The following is a 24,431-nucleotide window of genomic DNA, read 5'->3' on the forward strand; positions in this document are numbered from 1 at the left end:
CACACACACACACACACACACACACACACACACACACACACACACACACACACACACACACACAGAGCCAAGTAAGATCTCTCAACCACTAGCTCACACGAATGGATAATTGATCTCCAGATGCTATGGGAAACTCATCACACGCAAATCAAAGGCTCTCCCTAAAAAAAAAAAAAAAAAAACGCCAGCTGGACGGTCTGGACCCGGTGTGCGCGGCACGGTCCGGCACGGCTCTAATCCCACAGCAGCAGCAGCAGCAGCACGGGCTACAGAGCAGATTAAATCACTGAGATGTTGATGTTTCCTCCGAGGAAATGCGAAATCATACAGAATATGGGACCCAAGTGTAAGCCTAATGAATAATTAACTGACATTTTTAGCTTATATATGATGACATTAATAATAGGCATGATCACTAGTTCCAACTCATCTGAACATTACACTGAAATAGGGCTAATTATGGCTTGTGTCTAAGTCATGTATGTGCCTAAAACATTAACTTCAGTGAAATGATGGCAGGAACTTGATGAAACATGCTGGTTTATTGATGTTTTTAATGCAATTAGTGGATTTGCATTTTTACTTGGCGTCTTTCTTTGCATTTAGTCCTAATTGGGCAATAATGTATACGAAATTTCCTGTTTTGTGGCATAATTGTAGAGGGGAAAAGGCAAACATGTGCCTATTTTGGGCGTCGTGATTATTTTAGTAAGTTCAGGTATTCTAAAACTATTAAAGATGCAGACCTGGTGTTTCAGTGTCAAACAGATCATGAGTGTTGGGGATTAAAAGAGAGAATAGTGTCACTATCATGAAGCTAATTTTGACATATTTGTGCCAAAATTTTAACTCGTGGACTTAAATGAATATCTGTTGTGTACTGTGCTTGTAGTTTAATTTTAGTTTTGATCTCACTGAGTTCGTTTGGAAATCATTTAAAACAAAATGTGGATTGTCCCAGTTTCTGCATACATGGTCCAAGTGTGGCTTCCAATAGATTTACTCTGCCTGCATCGCCTGCATGCATGCAAAGTGATAAGTGATAGTGCAAAAATAATGCAATAAGGCAACTCTAAAGCAGAATAATAATGAATTAAAGAGCAAAAGAAGAAGATGCGGGCCCGTGCAGCCGCGTGGATCTACAAAATACATAAAACCATCAATCATCAAGTTAACCCAAAACTATATGAACTGTGACTGAGACATAGAAAAGTCATATTTTAAATCAAACAATATGAAATAAGCTGCTGATTAAGAGGAGAAAAACATCGCTGCTGCAATTAACGCTTGGCCAGTTGAAACTAATTAGGGCCTATTTAGAGGAAATTCTATTAATGAAGAAATCAATGTTATCAGGATATGCTAATGACACATCAGCGCGTTGGGATCAAGTCATTTATTAACATGGATGGCTGTGAGTCAGGATGACCCGTCAATTACAGGCAACTTGCAGCTCCCTCTCACTCCATCATCACTTCTGCCGCAATCTATACAGGCGGCTTTCCCTCTGTTTGTTGACAGCGCAGCGCGTCTCCTCTCTGTATGGCTTTTAATAACCCATCTCCTGGAAAAAGGCTGCATGCTGATTTACATGCACGAGAGAGGGCGCCTAATAAGGCTCTAGATTAAGGGAAGATTTAGTTCAGTCACTCGTGTAGATTGGGTTGCCCATCAAAGACCTGCAGGATCTGACGCCCGCAGATTAAAAAGCAAACAGCTGTTGGGAAATTTTTGTTTATCAGCCCCCCTTCTCCTCCTCCGACCCCACATCCTGCCTCTGCTCCATTCACTCCCCCTGTTGGGGCATTTTTCAGGCCTTATGCAAAAATTAGGAACAGCGTGTCCTGAAACCTGATTTCGAAATCAGCAGTGATAAACGCATCCAGTATGTAACCTTCAAACTGCAGCAGGTCAAAAACTCATAAGCAGCTGTGAGCAGAAACCGCCCCCTGTAATGAACAGCATACCTGGCTGATGCGACTGGTAAGGCTTGAAACGCATTTGTGATAATGAAGAAGCAGAAAACTTTTTCTTTGCGCGAAGGTCACAGCAGGAATGTACCTGAACGCATTGACTGATCACATGGATTGTGCACATTAGGCTGGAGTTATTCCTCAGCTATCGTCCCATATATGAACTTGTGCTCATGCAACACTGGTGCGTTCAACATCTCTATTTTCATCAGGCGGATCAAAGCGGTGTGAGAGTCTTCATCCGCTGCTGCGGTTCGGTATGCTGAATCCAGCTGCATCCTCGGTGTTGGAGCAGGGTGCAGGCAACTTGATGACAGCACACATGTGGAGCCGAGTCAGGGGAAAAACTAAAGCCCAGCCAGAGCCTCTGCTTTCCCAAAGCAGGGCAGGGCGTGATGTGATGCGATGCCCCCCCGCCTCCCGCCCCCTCCTCTTCCTCCTCCTCCCAGTTACAGTAAGAGTTTGCAGGCCCCGCAGCTTTCTCATGGCTCCTCCACAATGGCATGTTTGGTAGCTGCCCGTCGGCATTGCTTAATTAGGCGAGGAGTTGATTAATTTGCACTAATTGACAGCTAATTTAAGGACTCGGGGCACATTGGATTGACGTTTGTCGGGGCACTGAGGCTATGTGAGGTCAAGGTAACGCACTGCGGATGGGTGGATGAATGGATGGATGCAGAAGCTCGGATTTCCTCTCCATATGGATGACCAGCTCTGCAGGGGACTGACCCGCTTCTTGACGAGGCTGTTCGGCTGGAGGCAGGCTGCGGGTGACAGGCAGCCACTAGTGCGTGCAACATATTGAGGATGTCAGGTCGCTTACCACGTCAACGCTCCGCAGACTGAATGCTCATCACCGGGCAGCAACAAGTGTCCACAGGCAACCAGTCCCAGTGACAGCGGGGTCACCTCCAGCATTCAGGGCTGCACAAACTGCAGAGTGAAACTTTTCACTCACAGACAGCGCTTCATACTTTTACACTTCAGAGTGTAATTGTGCTTTTTATTGCACTATATTTATTTGAGCTATAGTTCCTTTACAAATGAAGAATTTACATAGAAAACATAAGGTCTTATACAATATGATAACCTATGCTGTTAATAATACATGCAACGTAACCGCAGGTCTAATATTCAGTATAACACTACAACAAAATAAGGGTCGTTTTTCTGCAGAGCCAAGACTTTGATTTTTTGTAAATTTTGCTAATAATATTTTTACTTGAGTAGCATTTTCAATGCATGACTTTTACTTGTAATAGAGTACTTTTTACCTTTACTTTTTACTTGGTAATAAATTCTAATAGTTTGCAATGCATTAATAAACACTAAGGGGGTTTTCACTTTTTATGGCCATCAAGTGTGCAGATATGAATGTTTAAATACACACACACACACACACACACACACACACACACACACACATATATATATATATATATATTTTTTTTTTTTTTTTTTTTTTTTTACAAAAATCCATTAAGGCTGGAGTATGAGTTGGTATAAATGGATGTTGGTCTATCTGCTATACAACTCTTTTATTGTTGGCAAAGCAAGTGTCATGCTGGAGGAGGATGAATGCCAAATGCCAAAAGAAATTTTACTCAACTTGGCAACCCAAACGTTTTCTCATTGTTGGTTTATTATTGATCAGTACAAAGCATTAATGAACGCTTTGTTAACCATTAATAAAGACAGGAATTGCAGCTTATAAACACTGTATAAATGGTGCCATATTGGAAAGTGGTGCTTAGCATGGAATGGGGATTTACATAGGCTGTTTTAATGCATTGATACTTAATTATGTAACAATACACAGAAAAGATTTGGTTTTTCTAACGGTCCATACTGTATTTCACAGGACAGTTTGTCTGTTATAGGTTATAATATGATTTGGGGAGGTGGGAGGGGGGAGGGTATTTTGTTAGTATTTGGACTGCCTATTGTGCTTTCACAAAGCCTAAGTAAAAAAACAAACAAACAAAAGAACTCCAAACAACAGTTGGTTATTCAGACACATAAAATTTCTTTCTGGCCCCCAGTCTTCCTGCTTCCAGGCCATGCTGCGTTCAAGGATCCACAAACTGTGTGTGAAAACTGCAGAGCTGTTTAAATAATCCATATTTTTTGAAAGGGGTGAACCAGGGTCCGTGCAAGAGGCAGGGGGTGAAGCCACTGAGGCAATGGCGGCCTCTGTCCGTGTGAATCGGAAAGACGATTAGGGGCTTATTAGTGGCCTGGGGAGAAGTGTAACTTGTTGAGAGTGAGTGGCCAGAGCCCCAGCGACATCTCCAGCCGAGAACAGTCCGAGGCATTGTCTTACCTAATTATGGCGGATGGACTTCTTTTTGTTTCCCATTCGGCATGCCTGTCTGATTCTCTTTTTGCCCGGCCGCTAGCTCCGACAAAGCCGAAGTGTGCTAATTAGAAAAGAAATGGTCCTAGTAATTATGTCAACTCTCATTAAAGGCGATGACAATGAGCAATATTATTTTTACGCAATGTTTTGTGTAGGGGACCCTGCTTCCAATGCTCATTAAATGGAAAACATGCCCTGGTAGCCGGGAAAGCACTCTCATGTCGGAGCTCCTTACATGTCCACAGCCACAGAGGTGCTGCACTTTGTGGAATGAGAGGCATGAAGTTATTGCCCTGATTAAAAGTTGAACAGTCTCCGAAAACTGTTGCATCACCAGCTACCGCCTAAGCTAGCTGCTTCGGCTGGAAACCTAATTATTCAAGGGGGTTTTGAATAAAAGGCAATCATCTTTTTGTTTTAAAACTTTATTATACAACTTCACAATTTGCAAAAAATGTAAATCATGTTTAAAATAGAAATGAAAATAAATAGGGAACATTTAATCAGAGCAGGTCTACAAGCTACAGAAAAATTCAGTGAGGAAGTAATAAATCATTTGAAGTTTCCATAAATGTAAAGGCATCTATCTATAGGAGGACAACAGATGCACCGAGGACCTCGGTGTGTGTGTGTGTGTGTGTGTGTGTGTGTGTGTGTGTGTGTGTGTGTGTGAGCATTCTGCTTCAATTCACGGTTTGAGTGCAAAGTCTTTGAACGTTGTTGTGAAGGTCTGAACATGTTCAGATCATATTGGTAAAGGCATAGATCAGATTCACCTTGCAGTCCCACATGTCCTGTTTTGTGTGTGTGTGTGTGGAGGGGGGAGTCACTTCTTGGGCCTCTCCAAGATGTTCAGAAACTTGCCTCTGGTCATTTCTCTGGCTGGAAAACAAGAAGACACAACATCACATGTACAAGATAAACCAGTGTACAGGCTAAAGGACCAGGTTTTTCATTCCTACGCCTGACTCTAGTTTGCTTCACACCTTTGATAATTTGGTAAAATAAAAATCAAAAGAAGTCTTACACAACATTTGCCTGCAGCTCAAACCACCTCAGAGCTGTTGTTTAGTAATGCAAAGCATGTATTTAATATCTGTAGTGTCACACCGGGAGGTAATTTATACAAACATCTGTTCATTCAGGACATGGAAAGCAACATAAAATGGAGACGTAGCTACCAGAGCCTTGTGATTTGCTTGGTTGTCGTCTCTGAGGTACAAGTGCTTGGTACATGCAAGTGTGTGTTTGTGTGTCTGCAATCCACCAAGATGAGAGAGAACAAAGCAAAATGTCTCCATTAGCCTCAATTTGTGATTATGGAATAAGGGCACGTCTAAAAGAAGTTACAAATGACGAGCAAAATAAAAATAACCACTTCAAAGGCAAAGGAGCAATATTCATCTAAGTAGTAAATAAATCATAGCAATTAACCCTTTAGTCCAGTGGTTTAGCCACAAAAGGGGTCGCAAAAGAAAGCTGAGGGTCAGGAGATGTTTGATAAAGTAGAAGACAATGACAACCAACTGTGCTTCTTTAGCTTTTTTACTACAATCAAATGCTATAATATCCATAGACTTCCCCCCCATAGATCATATTACAAACCCCATGAATGGATGTACCAACAAATCTACTAGAACTGCAATCACATAACTGGCATTATGGTATTGAATGCACAGATTTCCCAGCTCTAATCACGCTCTCACACCCTGTAGAGTTTCAGTGGCATCTGCAATGCAAGTAAAGCACATTACTAAAATGGTTAAAGGCCCAAAACACCGACATGTCTGGGTGGGATCCAGTGAACTAGGTTCTGCAGCGTTAACTCTGTCTAGACGGTCCTACAATAGAACTGTTCCTGCTCAAGACCCTCTGTGGAACAGGTCTTCACTGGGAGAGCAATCACTGCAGAGGCTTTTCTGTCAGAGACAAACCCTTGTGTTACTATGGAGACTGAAGGGACTTGTCTGCAGCATCATCATAAACCCTGCACAGGTGCCATGCAGGTACAGCAATTACTCTTTGTTAAAGATAAGAAGACACTGCAGGTTTATGGGCTCGCCTCAGCGACTCTGTTCAGTCTCTAACTAACCTTGTATATCACACAAATACGAGAGCACAGAGCAGCAGACAGAGGACGGATTTCAAACAGGCGTTTAGCAGAAAGCCATCCACCTTCATGATGCCTGCACGTGATCGGGATCTGTGCGCTGGTGTGAGGGGCCCCGCCTCCCCCAGCCCACAGCGGCTAATGAAAAATCCGGGCCAGTTAGTAATTTAGATGAGTTGCCCAGTGTGGAACGATAATGGTGCATCTGGGCGTGGGGGCCACGTCACCTTGAGGTGTCCCTCATTAGGTTAAAGATGATGCTAATTGGAATGGGATGGATTCATTTTGCACTTTGCTGTCTCTTCAAATCACCCTAAACAAAGTCATCAAGGGACCCCTGGACATGCAGAGGGTGCTTTAGATTGAAATCAAGCCATCAAAATTAGGCGAGGGAAAGCAATTACATTGGGATGACCCTAAAGCCGCAAGTACCTTGATGTCACTTTCTTATTAGAAGCAGTTACAATGAGAACGGTAAAAGGTAGCAGTTAATATTTTGGATTTTTAATGTGTCATGCTTCTCCCTCTCGCTCTCTTGTTATCGCTTTCTCCATCTCTTGATGAGGCCAAACTGTAAAACAGATCAAGGATGGCTGTGCCACTCCTCCCGAGACCCCTCGCCCCACTGAACGTCTCATTAATTACGGCTCAGTTCAGCCTCCCCCAACTCAGATAGAAATATCATTGATACCATCACATTAAAGACCCCATTAAACATAAATCAGTTCTCAATTTATGATGCGTGGCTCTCTTTTTAAAAATAGGAATCATGGGGAAAAGTGTTGTGATTGGCAAGGTGAAGGTGAGCTCTGTGTTGGTGACGAGCCCGACCAAAACTCAAACCTCAGCAGGTTATTACAGTGTATTAAAGGTTGGGAAGAACGCAAGATGAACTCTAATTAATGGTGTAAGCAGCAGGAGCATTGAAAGCTCTGCATCTGTAAACTGTAAAGCTCCTCAAATTAATACATAAAACAAACACGAATGGTTTTGTTTGAGGTTTGACTGACGCTCTTCTTCTGCAGTGGTTTAATGGCACCCGACTTGAGAAATATTGCCACCAGCTGTTTATCTCGATTCACCCGATTCCTAATATTTGCATAACAGTCGTAGATGGAAACATGCATTGATTCTCTTCTGCTGATTATCTGGAAATTCGTTCATAATTTGTGCTACATTTGGATGGAAACTTGGCTAGTGTCAGCATGCAAAACCAGAACCTCGAAACTGAAGCTGCTAAAGGGAATTCAGCCATAGTTAACTTTATTATTGACACTTGGACCGGCGGCTGCTGCACCACTTTGTGACAGTGCTTTAAGTTATTTCATCAAATTTATAGTTATTTTTGTCACCAGTGATTGTACGTTTTTGTAAAACCTACATAAACAGAAGAGGTTAGAAAGTCTCAAACCACACACACACACACACACACACACACACACACACACCACACACACACACACACACACACACACACACACACACACACACACACACACACACACACACACACACACACACACACACACACACAAGCTTTGTCATACAACAGGGGAGATCAATACTGATTAGGGGGACTTAGAGATTTGTTTAGTTGATTAGAAAGGTCAATTACTAATTTTGCACTAAGTTAATCAGCATCTTGTTACGACTGCCATCCATACTAAATAACACCGTATGGATTCTGTGAGCCATCTCCTTGCCCTGTTGATTTGTTGCTATCTAATTATCATTTAGCCTGAACCGGTGTGAGATTCCATCACAGTCAAGGAGCAGTTCAGTGAACACGGCCACATCGTACTGGATATAATCATTTTTTCCATATTAGATATTCTACCGTGCTTGACTGCAATCCATTTTTATCTAAGCAATTTGAAGTCAGTTTCATCCATAAATAGACACAACATGTAAACAAACGGGGCTTAGCCAGGTTATGATCAGATTGGGGGCTGAGGACATGTTGGCAGTGTGGAGCAGAGGAGCCTGCTGAAGGCTCCACTAGTTCCCACATCAGCCCACTAATCCTCTGGCTGTAGATTCAGGCCTGATTACTGCTGTTAAGGTTGCAACAATGGGGATTGACCTATATCTGCAAGCAGCTAAATATGCCCTGAGGCTATTTAAAATGCTGCCCTTTTTCACAATTATGCAGCAACGACTAAAACTACACTGTAGGGAAATACGCGGCCCAACCCGAACATTTCTGCAATTTATCTTTTCTGCATGGGCAAATCATTTGGATTTGGAAAATCCCAGGTGGCTCAAATGTAAATGCGGAGGGAATGCGGCAGTGTAACATCTTACTTTCCCCTCGTTTACGGTGAGTGATCTGGGTGTCATTGTCACAGCCCACTCCCAGCCCCCACCACCACTCCCCTGTGTATAAAATGAGAGTAATCATCACTTGGCACCCCCGCAGCCCCCCCCGCCTCTCTCGATGGCACGCTCCCGGTGAGCCGCTGGACCCCTGTTAGCTCCAAAGACAGATGACCACCTGGGTTAACTGGAGTCCTGGACCCCGGCCCCGACTGCCCCAATTCACTTTCATTAAGAGTTAAGAGGACTTATCTGACCCTCACTGCCCATCTCAGAGCGCTGCTCAGCTATTACGGCCTGTAAGCTTTATTTAATGGATTTAACATCCTCTTTCACTGCCCTCCTCCCCGGGGACAAGGGAGACACAGAGGAGATGAAACACACAAACACACAAGCAAAGAAACACTTGGAGGCACACACATTCAGCATACACCCCCCCACCCCCCAGCACCTCCCCGTCTTGCAACACATACACATGACGCTCATGTTTGTGTTCAAAATTCAATTACCCACTTATTGATACTTCACAGGGATATTTAAGATGCAGACACGAGCTGTGATTTCCCAGGGGAGCCACTGGTTCCTCTTTATGTCCCAACCGAGAGGGCCCACCCCTCCTCTCCTCCTCCTTCTCCGATGCATTTTCGCCTGGCTGACACACACACACATTCACACACCAAAACAAACACATCTGCACCTCCCAACCCCTGCCCCTGCCTCTGCCTGTTCAAGAGGTGTCCTTATTAATAGGCAATCAGTCAAAAATCATTCATTAAAAAGCCTAAAAGGTTTTACACCCGCGCTATGATTAGCTGGGAAAGAAAATCCAATGAATTCCTAATGCCTTTATGGAAATGAGGTGTCATTTCCGATCTGCTCAGGGAGGCGGCAGGCAGGCAGAACTGAAGAGCGGTGTGTGAGTGTGAGTGTGTGCATTAAGCTCTGCCTGCCTCTGTTTTCACACAGCTCCGACAGTGATCCTACCTAAGATATGGACAGGCTCCATCAGATGCAGCTGCAACCTGCTACACCAAGGAAGGAGACACTCGTGTCATCCTGTTGCAGATAATGAGCGGAGCTGCATAAGATTTTCCAACAGTGCACCATCACTTTAGCAGCAACACTATTACAAAATAGCACGTCTGATAATTAAAAAGATGGGAGCCAATTTGAGAGATCTAACCCCTCAAGGCCCAAGGTTACTGAATATTCAGATTATAAAAACGGAGCCATCCTAGATCCTTCTTTCACTTTCCTTCCAGCCGAGGCGTCACCTTCAAAACGGCGCTTCACCACACTGACATTCATTGCGGCTATGAGGCCACGCAGAGAGAGGGGAGAGGTGGAAAGACGAGCACAGAGGAGTAGTAGAGGTGAGGAGGAGGAGGAAGGGTGGTGGCAGTGGGGAGGCATCCCCTGTTCCTCATTCAGCGGCTGTCAGCTCAGCCACTTCATAACCGCCCGCCCCACGGTCAGCCTGCCTGATGGATTGATGGAGGCACATTAGCACCAGTGGGGCCCAGTGAATGCAATCATATTCAGCAGCGGCGTGCTTCTAATAGGCCCGAGATTGATCCCAAGGGTGAGGAGGAGGTGGTGGTGGTGGTGGTGAATGCAGGGGCCCATTAGGAGCTGTCAGGACAGGGCAACCTTCAGTCTCACCTTCACGCAGGGAGACGCAACAGGGGTCAGCCTGGGTCTACGCCAGGCGGCATCATGGCGGAGGACAGGTGCTGCATCAGAGACAACAGGTGGTCCTTCACCCAGAATACACTGACTGACGCTGGTTTTAGCTAGGTCTCCACATTTTTGACCACGTAATATGACGTCACCTGCATGTTTCTGGCTTCAAAATTAAGTGGTACATTTTTTAATGTGTTCTGGCTGAAAAGACAAGATGTTGGTACCACTCAGGTTGGCAAAATCCAGCTAACATTTACCAAAAGCTACAATAGTTTAGTATGAGTAACACTTATGAGTGGCAGCTTTGTCTCCGTCATCAGCTCAGGAAGCTACTCAGCCATGATAAATGGAATATTTTTAAAGGCTTGATTTTAGGACTTTATTAATCTTTTACTACAAGGTGTTTGATTTAAATAGAAATGGTACATTCTTAGCTTTCATTCAAGCCCTGTCCAGTCGTGTCATGTTGGACACACAGTTCACTTAAACTCTTCAATTTCTGCCTAAATGGTAATCTTCAGACTACACGCAGGCCTACAATCACTGTAGTTAGCTTGTCAGTAGAAGTTTTGTAATCTTCTGTAATTGGTTTCAGTTTGTTTTCTGTAAAACAAAAATCTACATTAATGTGTAGCGAGGGGCCGCCCCCCAAAAGTCAATTATTCCAGTCATCTGTAGAGAAGACCAAAAGTCAACGGCCACTTTGTCAGTTAAGTCAATGCAATTTTGTTTTTGAGCTGCATCATTAAGAGCAACATCACAGCAGGCTGAAAAATGATCACAAAACTCACTGTGATAGAAGCAGAGAAGGGCAACAGAAAGAGAAGGGAGTGTGACGCCGGACAGCGTGAGGCAGGGGTGTGTGGCTCTGACGCTCTCTGCTTCGGTGATGAGCATCAGTGAAGTCGGCTACACTGCTTTGGGACCGGACGGTGGTCGACTGTGATTGACTCTTCGGCTGGGAGCGCTGTCAGCAGCCCAGCACAAGAGATGCTGGGATTTTATAACTGAACTATGAGCAGGACACATGCTTTCACTTTCTCTGACTGGGTGGAAATCTGATGCTTTCACATCACAGATGCTGAAGAAAGACATTAAAATATGAGTCTTAGAGGTAAAACATGAGACTTATGCTGGCTGATATTGATTGGCAGGTAGTCTATATGAGGAAAAAAAAAAGTAAGAGACGCATCTTCGAGTCTAGAGTTGAAACCTTTCCTAATTAACAGCATGCCCTAGACATATAAGTGTTAAATGGTATTCAGTAGCCTTGAGCCCACAAGTGTGATAGAGCACCATCACCAACTCCAGCAGTTTGGTGCTCATCCCAAAGGAACACTCAGCTTTCAATTACCTCCAATAACAGCACTTATCAGAGTCCTCAGCTTTCCCCAGAGACTCGGGGCTTGATGCCCGTGCTCAGTGGCCCACGACAGGGGTATTCATCATGGGGTGGAGTAACAGCTGGGGCCTGAGGAAGAGGCACGCGTCAAGCCCCTGTGGGACTAGGCTGGGCCAGCGTCACGCAGCCATCACTGGGGGTGTTGGTGGGAGGTGGGCTGGGGGGAATTACGGATGTGTTACATCCCCCCACTTCATGTTAGGACATATGTACAAACATGAGGATACAGCAGAATGTGCACGATGCACAATTTGCAAGAAAAAGCAGAAACCAACACCACTGCTGCTTAGGCATATGATAACGGTGCTCCTGTAATAACGTTTGGTCCAGGTCTCCTTTCTCACTGCAGCAGGGTGGGTGAGTTTTCACTGCTTGATTGTGCTCTGCCCATTAACCAGCTTCCTCTTTAATGGTCCACATGTTGAAGGGGGAGGGGCAGTAAATCCTGTCCCCTGCCCTCGCTCTGCCGTGCCTCTGCGGAGTCTCGTTTACGGGTACTGAAGAGTGCACAAACATGATGAAAAAGTAGCTGAGATTTACAAGGCCTCCCCTGACAGCCAGGAAAAGGAGAAAATTAAACCAGAGAGCATTAAACAGGCACCCATTACAGGCCTGCTCCGACACCAATAATAACCATCATTGTGTCCCGTCATCCCGAGGTACATGACATGATTGCAAAGCCTGCAGGCCTGCACCTGTGACAGTGAACAACTTTTTACCAGCCGGATTACACGCTTTTCCAGGTCTGGGGGAGTCAGGGAGATTAGACGCTTTTTCAGCAAAATGAATTTGCGACTTATGCTAATAAAACACATGCAACACAATCTGTGGTCGGTGAATACGTAGCTACTCTTATTGAGGCTTCTGTGATTCCTGCGGTCTGTTTATTTGGATATTTGTGCACATCATTTCAGTCACTCTGGAGTCAAGGCTTTCAGTAATTAAAAAGTTCCACCTTTTGCATCTCTCAAATTTCATCAAAGCCCTTCCAAATTATCAAGTACAGGTTGTCTTTATGGAGTTTTACAAAGCAGTGCACTCATTACAAGCAGGCCGCAGTGCAACATCTCAACTGCTTTCACCTCACTGTCTATATCCCCGCACTGTGTAAAAGCATGTTGGTTGAATTAAACTGACTTGGGTAAAAAAAAATCAGTGTGCATTTATTCATATATGCCACTGCAGTAAGAGGGGTTCTATACCACAATTCTTCACTGCTTATGTGCCTTTTCAGTGGAAAAATAAATACCCATTTTTCTCTTTGGAAAATATGAGCACTTAGCTACATCTCTCTAATCCACACTCCATAAGGATTATGACAATGGAGGCAGTGGGGAATGGATTAAAACTAGATTTTGCATCCATCAAATGCTTGAGCACTTGTTGTATGGGCTCTTGCGGGCATGCCCTTGTTTCTTTACCATTTTCCAAATTAACACCATTGACCTCCAACATTTGACTTAAATTGAGACCTCAGAGTCCATTTATCACTGATGTCTGATGGCTGTGTGACTCTGAATGTCTCAAGTTTCAATCTGAACATCATTCATTCTGTCTTTGGATAAAAACGCCTATGTGCAGTCAGCCTGTTTGGATTTTGAATGAGAGCACACAAGGATGCTGTGAAACCCAGCAGCTCTACACGGAAAGGCTGTGAGCGCCATCTAGTGGAAACATGTGACTATGTTGCCTGTGTGATTGCTTTCCTGTCAGTTAGCTTTTTAATCAGGTTTTATCAGAAGAGGCAACAAACATTTTGAAATCAATTATATCAACACCTCTGCACCTGTTTCACAAATACAGTCTGTGGTGCACACTGTGGTGTTTGTGTACTCACACTCCTCTAATCCCAGCTGGAAAGCGAGGTTCTGAAGTGCTTTGACCTTCTCCATCAGGTTGGCGGTGGTCAGACTCCCCAGCTCTACAGACGGTTAACAGCAACCATCATGAAAACTCTTAGCGACGTGTAACTTTGAACAGCTTCAGCAGAATGTTTGATTATATATTGTTTCTGTCCACAGGTGGGCAGAAAACGTGACAAACGAACACTTACCTTTCAACATTTCAATATCCTCACTCTCTAGTTCAGCCATCCACTTGGGGGGTGAATTCGTGATGGGCTGTGATGTAATACACAACAAAGGTCTCAGTACACAACTCGTGACAGATTTATAGATCAGGCATATATATTACAGTGTGTGGAAGCTACTCCAGTTTGTAAATCAAACTCACATTTTTACAAGATGCAGCAAACTCTGCAACTCCAGGCACTGTATGAGACATCACAGGAGAATCGAGATTATAACGACATAAAGCACATTTCAAGAGTGAGTAAGAAGACGAGAGCAGGGAGGATTGAACTTACACTGCTCCGGCCACAGGTCTGGTGATGCTCGGTCCAACTTCTCAAAGCTCAGCAAAGAGGACTCAAAATCATCACCTGTCATGACACAGAAAGCATTTTGGAAGTTTAACATTTCACTCATTTTCATTTAATTTAATTTATCCATTGTCTGAGTGGCGGCTGGCACATCCCCAGTTTGAAGAAGCAGACAGTACTGACACGGAAGTAAAGCAGTGATCAGTGTCAGCAGCAAAATGTATTTGTTTAGCTGTCTAAAAAATGCCCACCTAAAAAATAACAATCAGTTTAAGTGAACACAATATTTACTTGCTTTCCAGAGTCCACAGTCAACATCATTTCATTGCTGCTGTCATACACAACATGTATGGCCTTCACAAACCACACAGTGTGCACCACAGACTGCTCATTTTGCTCATTTCTATTTTGTTGTATTTGTTGTCTCTTCCGTAAAGCACTGAAAGTCTGACCCAAACAGCTGATCAGCTGATGACACACGGCTTGTGTAGGAAGGTGGAGGTTCTACGGTTGAGAAAATGTGGTGCCAAAGAAAAGGGCTGTGTGACAGCAAGGCAAAAGAGTTAAAATGTTCAAAATATAACACACACTTAAAACGATATTGAGCGTTTTAGGTGAGCCTATTTTAGGTGGTCATTCACAGCAGTCTGTTGCTGTGCTTCTGTGCAGAATCTGAACTATCCCTATGTTTTATCTAGTCATTTGAGTATTATCGCTGTATAATTTAATTTTTATGAAAATTTAAGTTTAATGTGTTAATTATTTCTCCTGACACTGAACTGCTGTAAGTCTATGAAAAAAGAGGATTCAGCAGTTTCAGTTTTATATCCAAAAATAAAAAAGTTATATGAAACGCCACTTGTCTATCAGACAGTCAAGAAACAAAGTGAATGTAGAGCAGTTTTTTATGAACAAATTATTCAGGAGTTACTGTAAAATGTACAGATTATACAATATATCAAGATAACAATGTCTGTGTGTTCGATCTGATGTCAAAATTGCAAATTTCATACAACACATGTTACATATATAGATATAAAATATACAGATATTCACTTAGATACTAAGTTTATAGATATTGCAATATGTCTTCATCAGAGCTGGAAGAAGTACTCAGATGTTTTACTTAAGTAAAAGCAGCAACACTACGGGGTTGAAATACTCTGTTACAAGTAAAAGTCCTGCATTCAAAAATTTTACTTAAGTAAAAGTACAAAAGTAGTCTTCTAAATATACTTATAGTACCAAAAGTAAAGCACTCATTATGCAGACTGGTGATAATGTAAATAATATTATTGAGTTATGATACTTACTGATGCATTAATGTGTACATCACTTTAAAGTTGGTAAAGGTGGGGTTTATTTTAAATACTTAATATAATTTATCTGGTGGGTAGCTTGTGAATTTCTCTGGTGATCAATAAAAATGTATCTTAATCCACAACATTACATCACAATTTATTTGTGGATTATATTCTGTATTATTCATCAGAACCGGCAAAGTAACCTGGAAAAAAAGTTATTAAATAAATACTTTGGAAGTATAAGGTAAGATAAAATTGGAACACTCAAGTTAAGTACTAGTACCTCAAAATTGTGGTCAAGTAACGTTACTTGAGTAAATATACTCAGTTACATTCTACCGCTGGCCCTCATTTATGTTTATTCTGCTTTTCTAATTTTATGCAAATCGGTTAGTAACCAGGATTAGACAACTGCATCTTAACAAGGGCACGAGGGCAACTCGGGTTACTGTCATATACAGTGCTTCACTGTGAAAACGTGAAATGAAAACCCAACACAAGTACACAATCTGTAATAAAAACAATGCGGTTATGTGCGAGGCAAAGCTTGACAGACCACCGCCACTAAAACCCATAATGAATCACCATGTTGTGAAACAAAACACTGTAACTGTTACTCATAATGTAAATAGAGGTGATTCAGCCTGGGTATACTACAGCAGTAAGCTTCCGCGGGTAGCTAAGCTTAAAGCTAGCAGCAGCCACAGTTTGAGCTGTGTGGGTCAAACCGGACGGAGGGTCCCAGCTTGCCGTGTGTCTCTGTACACTGGTTAGACTCAACACTGGGGCTAGTGAAGGCTTTAGCCAACGGTAAAAACATCTCCAAACAGTAAAAATACAGCGTTCACAAGTGTGCTCTGTCGTCTCTGGGTGTTCGTGTAAGACAGCAACGAGTTCGCTGACGATTTAACGTCCTTAACAATGTCAAATTTACAGTTTATACACAGGATAGTAGGGTAAGGAATTAGAATTTACCTCCATTTGGAGACGCCATCTTCAGAATAAACACATGATGAACGACAACCAATCACAACAGCCGTCCTTGGAGTTGACGTATGCGGATGTACTTCACAAAAACGCCACCAGGGGGCCCGCTGGTTTACTGGCCATACCACCAGCATCCAGGTGAGCGTCAAGGTGAAGCCAGAGGTGTAAAAATACATTATGTACATTGACATTCACAGCGTAACCGCCTCCTTTGGCTACATGAATGTTAATACAGCAGCAAGTCAAGCAATCGAATCTCCTTTCATGTTTTTTAGCCTTTGAATTATGTTTCTATTTTCTGTGGTGTATACTTACATTCCCTATTCATAAATAATGCAGTGGCATCTCAGATTGAATCAGACTGTGAACAGAAATTTACACTTCCTGCTGATTTTATTCACAGTCACTTAAAGTAGTGTGTGTCCATTTTTTGCGTCTGCCCTTCCAGCTGTAACTGACAATGAAAAATCTCATCACTCCCACACTGACAGACCAGTCCTAAATAATTAAAGAATCACAGCTAAGTCAGGCCAGTCAGAAGTGGTCTTATTGCTTATTGGTTTAGACAGCTCTTATGCTGTTTTAAGGTACATAAGAAGAGATAGGTTGGTTAAAGAATATAGTAATAACAATGCATATTTCATGCAACAGTACAGCAAATGTATATATAAGAAAAGGTTTCTTGAAGTAGCTTGTTTTAAGCTTAATTATTGATGGCATGAATATAAGAACAGACTACAAGAATATCATAGTTTATTAAACATACTGAGATGTACATATGACACTGAAAGTAGTGTTATACTGTAAAAACAGAAGCCAGTACTGGACAGCACTAATAGAAAAATACTGGGCACTAAGATCAGGACAATCACACAAAAACAACACAGTCTCTGCAAACTCTGACACGTACCTACATAACAAAAAGCATTTCCTTTAAAACTGACCAACAGAGAGATGCAGCATTAGAACTTTCCAGATGTATTTTCACTACCTCCTTTCAGGCACTTTAGCTTATCATTATGATGTGCAGTATCCACACATACAAATACAGTACGTGAGATGTGTTGTGAGTTAAGGCAGCTCGATTAAAGAGTAGTTTCCACATCTTTATTTTCAAAAACTCCACAACACTCTGGCATTCATATTGCACTGATTTAGGTCTGTCTTACAAAGCATTATTTACACATTACAGACGACAACACTTGGAAATGTAAAGACAAATACCTGGACAGGTAGAGATTCAGAGTAGTGTGTACAGTCAGTACCTTAAGAAAACTATGTTTGTGTAAACTCTCTACGATCATAAGAACAGTTTTTATACATCACATTATTATTTTCTTCTTCGTGCAAAGCTGATTAGAACTCCCAGGAGTCCATCCACCTCAGGGCAGCCATGGCGCTGCCCGGCTCGTGTGCCAGGGGACCCGTCATGCCATAGGAGAGAGGATGGAACAGGTAGAAACTGACAGACAGAGAATGGATTATTATAAAGAGTAAAAGAAGAGCTTTCAAACAACAGAGGAGTGTTAAGTGTAAGTGATGTGACAGTTGATGAAGGAATAGTTCAGGAAATGTGTATCCGCTTTCTTGCCAAGTAACATGAGAAGGTCGATGCCACTCTCATATCTGTACATTAAACATGGAGCTACAACAACATTTAGCTTAGCATAAAAAACAGAAGCAGGGGCTAACAGCTAGTTTGGCTCTGCTCAACAGTAAAATCAAGAGGCCTAATCAATTAGCTCACTGATTCGTTATCTCAATTGTTACAGAATAAATGGAAACATGATACACAGTAACATGTTAATTAGTGAGCTTTAAATAGTCGGTTTCGGTAGGCTGTTTTTGTTTTATTTTTACCCTTGGACAGCCAGCTGTTTCTCCACGCTTACAATCTTTGTGCTAAGCTAAGCTAACTGCCAGCTGGCTGTGTATAGTCAGTAGTCTCAAATTTAACAGATTAATCTTGTGCCAAACTATTACTTTAATATCACTTACACTCTTCATCTACACTCACAGCAGACTGAAGGGAGTGCAAATATGTTTTTTGGGAGCTTCTGAAAGGGTTCAGGTGTATCAGGGGATGTACAGTCACAAGAAACCTCATAATATGCAACAGGCATCAAACACAAACTATAATAATGTTTTCCTTCACAATAATTACTCTGCTGGTCATCTCACCTGTAAAGAACACTCAACAGAAGTACCGTCAGGCCGACTCTCTGCAGCCAATCAGAATAAGGTGGGCGGAGCAGCAGGTCAATGCTTTCAAACAGAACGTCTAATGTAATTCCTGAGAAAAACAAGCAGAATGCTTTAAACAGGACCCCATGACCAACACCACTGTTTTGTCTACATCAGGGCTTTTCAAAGTGCGACCCTGTGGGCCCCCCATCAGACAAAACTGATATATATACACACTGATTGTGCAACATGAACAAGGTTATTATTAACGGCTTTTGTCACTCTTACTATTATGATTTAGGGAAATCAAGATGCTACAAGATCTGGAATTACAGTTCCTAAAACATGTAAACAGGGAATGTTTAACAGGTAGTATGATGCTGCCATTAAGTCAGTGAGCTGTAGTCAACAGTTTTAACCAATAATTGTTTAGATTTTGGTGAAAGTGATGATCAGAAGTATGCAGAATTAGCTATTAGCAGTTCTTGTTTACAAAGCACCCATGGACGTACAGACAAATATCACTCAGTTTCTTTGAAATTGAACAAAACTTAAAAATGTGATTCTCAGGCAAGTTCTGAGTTCAGGGTCCAGTGTGGAGGATTTAATGGATCTGGCAGTGAGGTTGTGACTCAGAGAAGAAGTATGACTTTTGATGTGCTTTAACTGTCTTTCACTTCATGTAGTATCTTTGCCTCACACCCCTCCCTCCGCCCTCCCCCTCACAGTTTCAATACCTCGGGTCTACTGTACATAATGCAGGTAACTAAAACGCAGTGAGGTGTGGTACCTGTTAGCATGCTGTTGAAGAGCATTGCAGGGAAGTAGTGGTGGTAGTAGAGTACACGGCCCATAGTGAAGAAAGGTGCATAGTGCAGCAGCCAGCCGAGGAGCAGCAGTCCTCCTTCTCTCTTGAGCACACGAGAGTGCTCTGAAAGACAGAGTGAAGAACAAAACCATCACTTGATGTTCAAATATTCTTTGTAATGCTGCTGTCAACAATCATACCTATTCTTTTTTGGCTCAGTGAGAAACCTCTGTGGAGGGCTATGGACGCGACTGCCACCATGATCAGATACAGTCCCAAACTGGCCAGATTCATCCACCAGACCACCTGAAAACCAGTGTTTCATCGTCAGCGCTCTGAGGTACTTTGGTCAGACAAGAGTAGCAAAAGGATAGATGAAGACTTACAGGGTTCCCCAGCAGGTAAACACGATAATCTGTGTCATTCACTCCAGAAAACCTCAATCCCTTCAGACAAACAAATCATTCACAGTTAAAAGCAGTTATGCATTTAATCTGACTTTTTACAAAAATGAACTTTATCCTGTAGCTCATTCAGTCCACCTGGTAGCTGATGGGCCAGTGCCAGGGTTTTGACTTCATCTCATAGTCTTTGGGTTTCAAGCCACTGTTCCCCTACAAAGACATTACTTATGTCAATAAATGCTCTCTGATGAAACTTGTTTTGTGAGCACAGATGGACTTTTCTCATCATTTCTTACTCTTAACATAACGATGTGGGACTCCAGCAAGATCTCCAGAAAATGGGGCTTCAGCACAGACAAACTAATGTTGGGCACTGCCAGAACACACAAGAGGAAACATGTTGGTTAGTGTTTGACATCATGTCATATTGACAAGAAACACAGGAGAGCAAGGAGTGTGTTTACCGTACATTTGGGATTAATATGATCTTCGATGTTCCACTGAGAGCTCGGAGTCTCCTTCAGGTAGGGACTGCAGGTCACCTCCACCTGTTCCCAGCCCCTGACCACAAACAAAACTTTCTGTCAATGCACATGATCGACCTTGAACAGAAGAGGAGGTGAAGTCAGAGCAGAAGAGACCAGTTTTTACCACTTTGGGAGAGTCTTGCCAGAGGAGTAAAGCACACAACCGGTAGCTCGGTGCAGAAAGCGGACTTTGCTACGCAGCACCTTCACCAGGTCACCCTTCCGGCCTCCACACACCTCCACCTGCCACAGGTCGTTGGTGTCGCCTGTGCCATTCTAAGAACACGTAAAAGGTGAAAATGTGACATAAAGTCTAATATATTATTAATGCTGAAGACGGCAGTGAAGGGTTCTTTTGAGTGCGGCTTTATGTAGCGGACCAACTCACAATGCCATAGCCTGTGACCTGGAAGTGTTTCTTGGTCAGAGGGGCCTCGTGGAGGTGACTGTGAAGGTTACGGGTTGTTCTGAAAGGACGAGGAAAAGTCACATTAATAAAACAAGGACACGCACCGAATCATTTAATCATTAAGTAATGTTTTTTTTTCATTTCACTGCTCTGTGGAGTCGTGATGCTCACTCTTTGTGCTCCAGGCGAATGATGTCGCCATGACGAACCAGATCAGGTGTCCCAGATCGAGCTGCAAAGAGATTAATAGATTATCAGTAAGACGCTCATATATTAGTTTCTTATGACAACTACTGGTATTTCTCAACCCCATGGTCTCACATTCATTATCACCCTGTCTGTGAACGAGCCACAGGTTGTTGTAGTCCTTATGGAGATAGGCTGTCACCTGTCAGGAAACAGGAAACACTTGATTTAGAATAAATAACAGACATTAGCATATGTATGAGAATGCTTCACACTTAGCTCTCTGTAGCCTGACCTGCTGCTGCTTTGCTCCCACTCCCTCCGGATATAAGTGCCAATGAGAGTGCAAATAGCCTCCAGCAATACGGAGGTTTTTTACTGTAATGGTGGACCCATATGCCAAATCTGCATCAGAAGAACAATTAGATACTGCCTCACATCATTAAAAAAACACGAGAAACAACAACATTTAATGAAAAACGTCTTTTGAAAAGTCACTTAATGTGACTCGTAACCACCACACTAACCAATGTACGTGTAATGTATATGCCACTTTGTGAGAGCATCAATACTAAAGGTAATTGAGCTAAGTTATATTCCTCATTGACCTCCTTTTCCATTTTTTAATAAGTATTCACTAATGGGACTCACACTCCGGCATGGATGCATTGTGCAGGTTATTCCCGATGAGACGAGACTGAAAGGCTGAACTGAAGAAACCATCCCCTGGTCCACTGATGAGAAAAGACAATTATTATAACTCAGACAATGAATTGGCGTCATCACGCAGTATTCTGTGAGAGGAGCAAGCAATGATGCTGTATCCATAACATAACAACGAGACACACCTTTTGTTCAACACAACAAAGTGGACTGCAAATATTGTGACGTAGAGGAAGAGCGGAAGCAGGATGAGTCCAACAGCCCGAGCCAGGAAGTGCTTGGCAATGTCCACCTGGGGCCAGAAAATAAGGTCAAACCTCAAGCATTACTCATCAACACCATCAGTTCACCAACACCATTAAATATATGCGGCTGTTTACCAGTGAGAGGCTCAGGTCTCCCAAAAGTCTCCACAGGTCCCAGACTGTGTTCAGTCCCACCAGCAGGATGACAAACAGACCCACAAACTTCACCCCCAATGCCCCAGCAAGGTTCACACCTGTCAGTACCAACCAGAGCCACCAGGAGGCAGTAAAGGGTCTGCAAGAAACAGCAAGCAAGAAGACTCAAATAAGTGTGCTGCTTCAAAAGTTCCGAGTTCATGTTAGGCCTATATACCACCTATTAATCCTTCAGACAAAGCAAGACTTGTTCCTGATGGTATATTTTCTTATCATATTGATTAATCTATAATTGTTTTCTAGTAATCATTTCATCATTTAGTCACCAAAATCTCCTAAACCAAAACAGACACTAGAGTCCAAAACAAGGTCTTAAATCTATTTATTCTGTCAAAAAAAAATAAAAAAATAAATAAAAATCAGCAACCAACCAACTAATCAATCCACTAACAGTTTCACAGCTGCATTGCATGGGACAGGTAGAAAAACTCAAATAACAACTCCAGCGGTGTCCTACCTGCATCTCTGCTGCTTGAACTTCACCATGCTCAGCACTGCTGCCATGATGAAGAACATGAGTATGGGGTCCAGCAGGATATACTGGGAAATGGTGATACAGCCTGTGTCTGTCAGAGGGGTGAGAACAAGTTGAATTTTCTTTTCTCCTTATTGCAGCATGATGCTCTGAATGACCTGACAAAGCACCGTCAGTGAGATCAGCAAAAGACACAAAAGTCATTTTGGACAGCTGCTTCTCCACTCCCAAAATGTGTATGTGTGTTTATGTTTTTGAGTTGTCAACTGTTTTAAACAAATGATTACTCACCAAATATGAGGAGGGTGGCAGAGATGAGAGCAGCAGTGTGAGACTGAGACAGTTCCAGTACTATGAGGTAGGCGAAGACGGGGAGAAAGGAGCCCAACACGGCACAAAACTGGAAGACACGATGTAGGACGGACACATCAGCAGCCCAATATGTGTGTGTATGTATTCAAAGTGCATGGTTAATGACAAGTGTAGGTTTTCTAGTGCAGGAAAGTGGCCTACTCCTCTCATTCCCCAGTAGTTGTGGTGTTCATATTTATCTCCCGGCCTTATAAAAGGAAAGGTTCCATCATAACCGGTCATGTAACCGGCGAGACCTATCAGCATCTGCAACAGAGTAGAGAAGGTCAGCGCTCATGGCAGAGAGGTTTCCCTAAAGACACTTATTATTCTGATCGTCTGCTGTCTCACTTTCCCAAGAGGAGGGTGGACATCAAAGAAGAAGGTCCTGTTGATGTAGTAGCTTCCCATCTTCCCAAAGTGCGTCTCATCCCAGCTGCAACACAATAATGAGTGTAAACAAACAAACAAACAATAAAAACGGCACACTCCAGATGCATTAAGCCTGAACACATGCACACATGCAGAGCAGAGTTACTCACCACACATGGGGGGGCTCTGTGATCTTGTAGAGGCGTGTGGACAGAGACAGACCGAGCACCAACAGCAGCAGCACCCTGCTTGGGGGCTCATTACTGACATTCCCTTTGGAAAACTGACCACATGTCCCATTTGAGGACTGGGTGTCACCTCCTAATAAGTGTCCGGCAGTTTGACTGTTTCTGTCCTTTGACAAAGGAGTGGATGAGGTCTTTTCTGAGGTGGGACAAATCTTTCTGTGTCGCAGCGTTGAGGCGTCCCCTGTTTTGTTCCATGTTGTTGTGCATTTTTCTTTTGCCATTAGGAATTAAACCTGTAATAAAATGACCAGACCCCCTTCCAACACAGGTAAGCCCGATGTTTTGGTAATACTACCTTATCATAAAATGAAAAGAGCTGGTTAATGAGTGATAGCTGGACGATGGGTCTGTACTATCTGGGACAAATAACTACAGTTAGCATTAACAAACTTAACGCTGTAGCACCAAGTAGCTGCTCTTAATACTTATGCCAAAACAGGCGATGTTGACAGTGAACGTCACACCGTTCCCATTCAAATGATCAGACATAGTATGTGTGCCACTGCTGCCAAGATATCAAGACATTTTCATCAATAACGTACTTATCCTAGCTTATCGTCGCTTGCTGCTTTCTAACCGAGTGTCCACTCGTCCAATGGCGGCATTCCAAATAACAGCAGCTGACAAACTACAAATGGTCTCTGTCGCCTCAAATGTCTGTATTATTATTCAAACATGTACATTAGCAACACAGCGAGAGCACGAGAGGTTGCGGCTGCTCTTTACGCATCCATAGTCGCAGCTCGTGTCAACCGAAAACGTAAAGAGCGATGTGGGTTCTGGGAGGTGTATTCCACTGTGTTATTCATGTGGGCATGATGTGGCAAGA

At 42.9% G+C, this 24,431-nt stretch overlaps 2 protein-coding genes across 2 annotated transcripts; both read right to left on the minus strand.

Annotated features, from left to right (window-relative positions):
- Positions 1–4,751: 4,751 nt before the first annotated feature.
- Positions 4,752–16,530, minus strand: lin52 (lin-52 DREAM MuvB core complex component). Its single transcript, XM_070979449.1, has 6 exons — positions 16,503–16,530; positions 14,209–14,283; positions 14,076–14,113; positions 13,897–13,963; positions 13,681–13,764; positions 4,752–5,214 (listed from the first exon to the last, which is right to left on the minus strand). The coding sequence occupies exons 1-6, from the start codon at positions 16,519–16,521 to the stop codon at positions 5,159–5,161; spliced, it is 339 nt and encodes a 112-aa protein (XP_070835550.1). The 5' UTR covers positions 16,522–16,530; the 3' UTR covers positions 4,752–5,158.
- A 720-nt stretch (positions 16,531–17,250) lies between these two features.
- On the minus strand, positions 17,251–24,364 carry pomt2 (protein-O-mannosyltransferase 2). The gene is made up of 21 exons (XM_070978519.1): positions 23,525–24,364; positions 23,334–23,418; positions 23,145–23,249; positions 22,923–23,031; positions 22,614–22,722; positions 22,076–22,235; positions 21,881–21,987; positions 21,684–21,766; positions 21,328–21,437; positions 21,168–21,234; positions 21,018–21,078; positions 20,826–20,904; positions 20,562–20,713; positions 20,380–20,471; positions 20,207–20,283; positions 20,049–20,120; positions 19,893–19,952; positions 19,707–19,812; positions 19,489–19,629; positions 18,696–18,807; positions 17,251–17,976 (listed from the first exon to the last, which is right to left on the minus strand). Exons 1-21 carry the CDS (start codon positions 23,821–23,823, stop codon positions 17,871–17,873), a joined length of 2,292 nt encoding a protein of 763 aa, XP_070834620.1. The 5' UTR covers positions 23,824–24,364; the 3' UTR covers positions 17,251–17,870.
- Between the last annotated feature and the right edge of the window lie 67 nt (positions 24,365–24,431).

Source organism: Chaetodon trifascialis, chromosome 14 (genome assembly GCF_039877785.1).
Source record: "Chaetodon trifascialis isolate fChaTrf1 chromosome 14, fChaTrf1.hap1, whole genome shotgun sequence".
Taxonomy (NCBI): Eukaryota; Metazoa; Chordata; class Actinopteri; order Chaetodontiformes; family Chaetodontidae; genus Chaetodon; species Chaetodon trifascialis.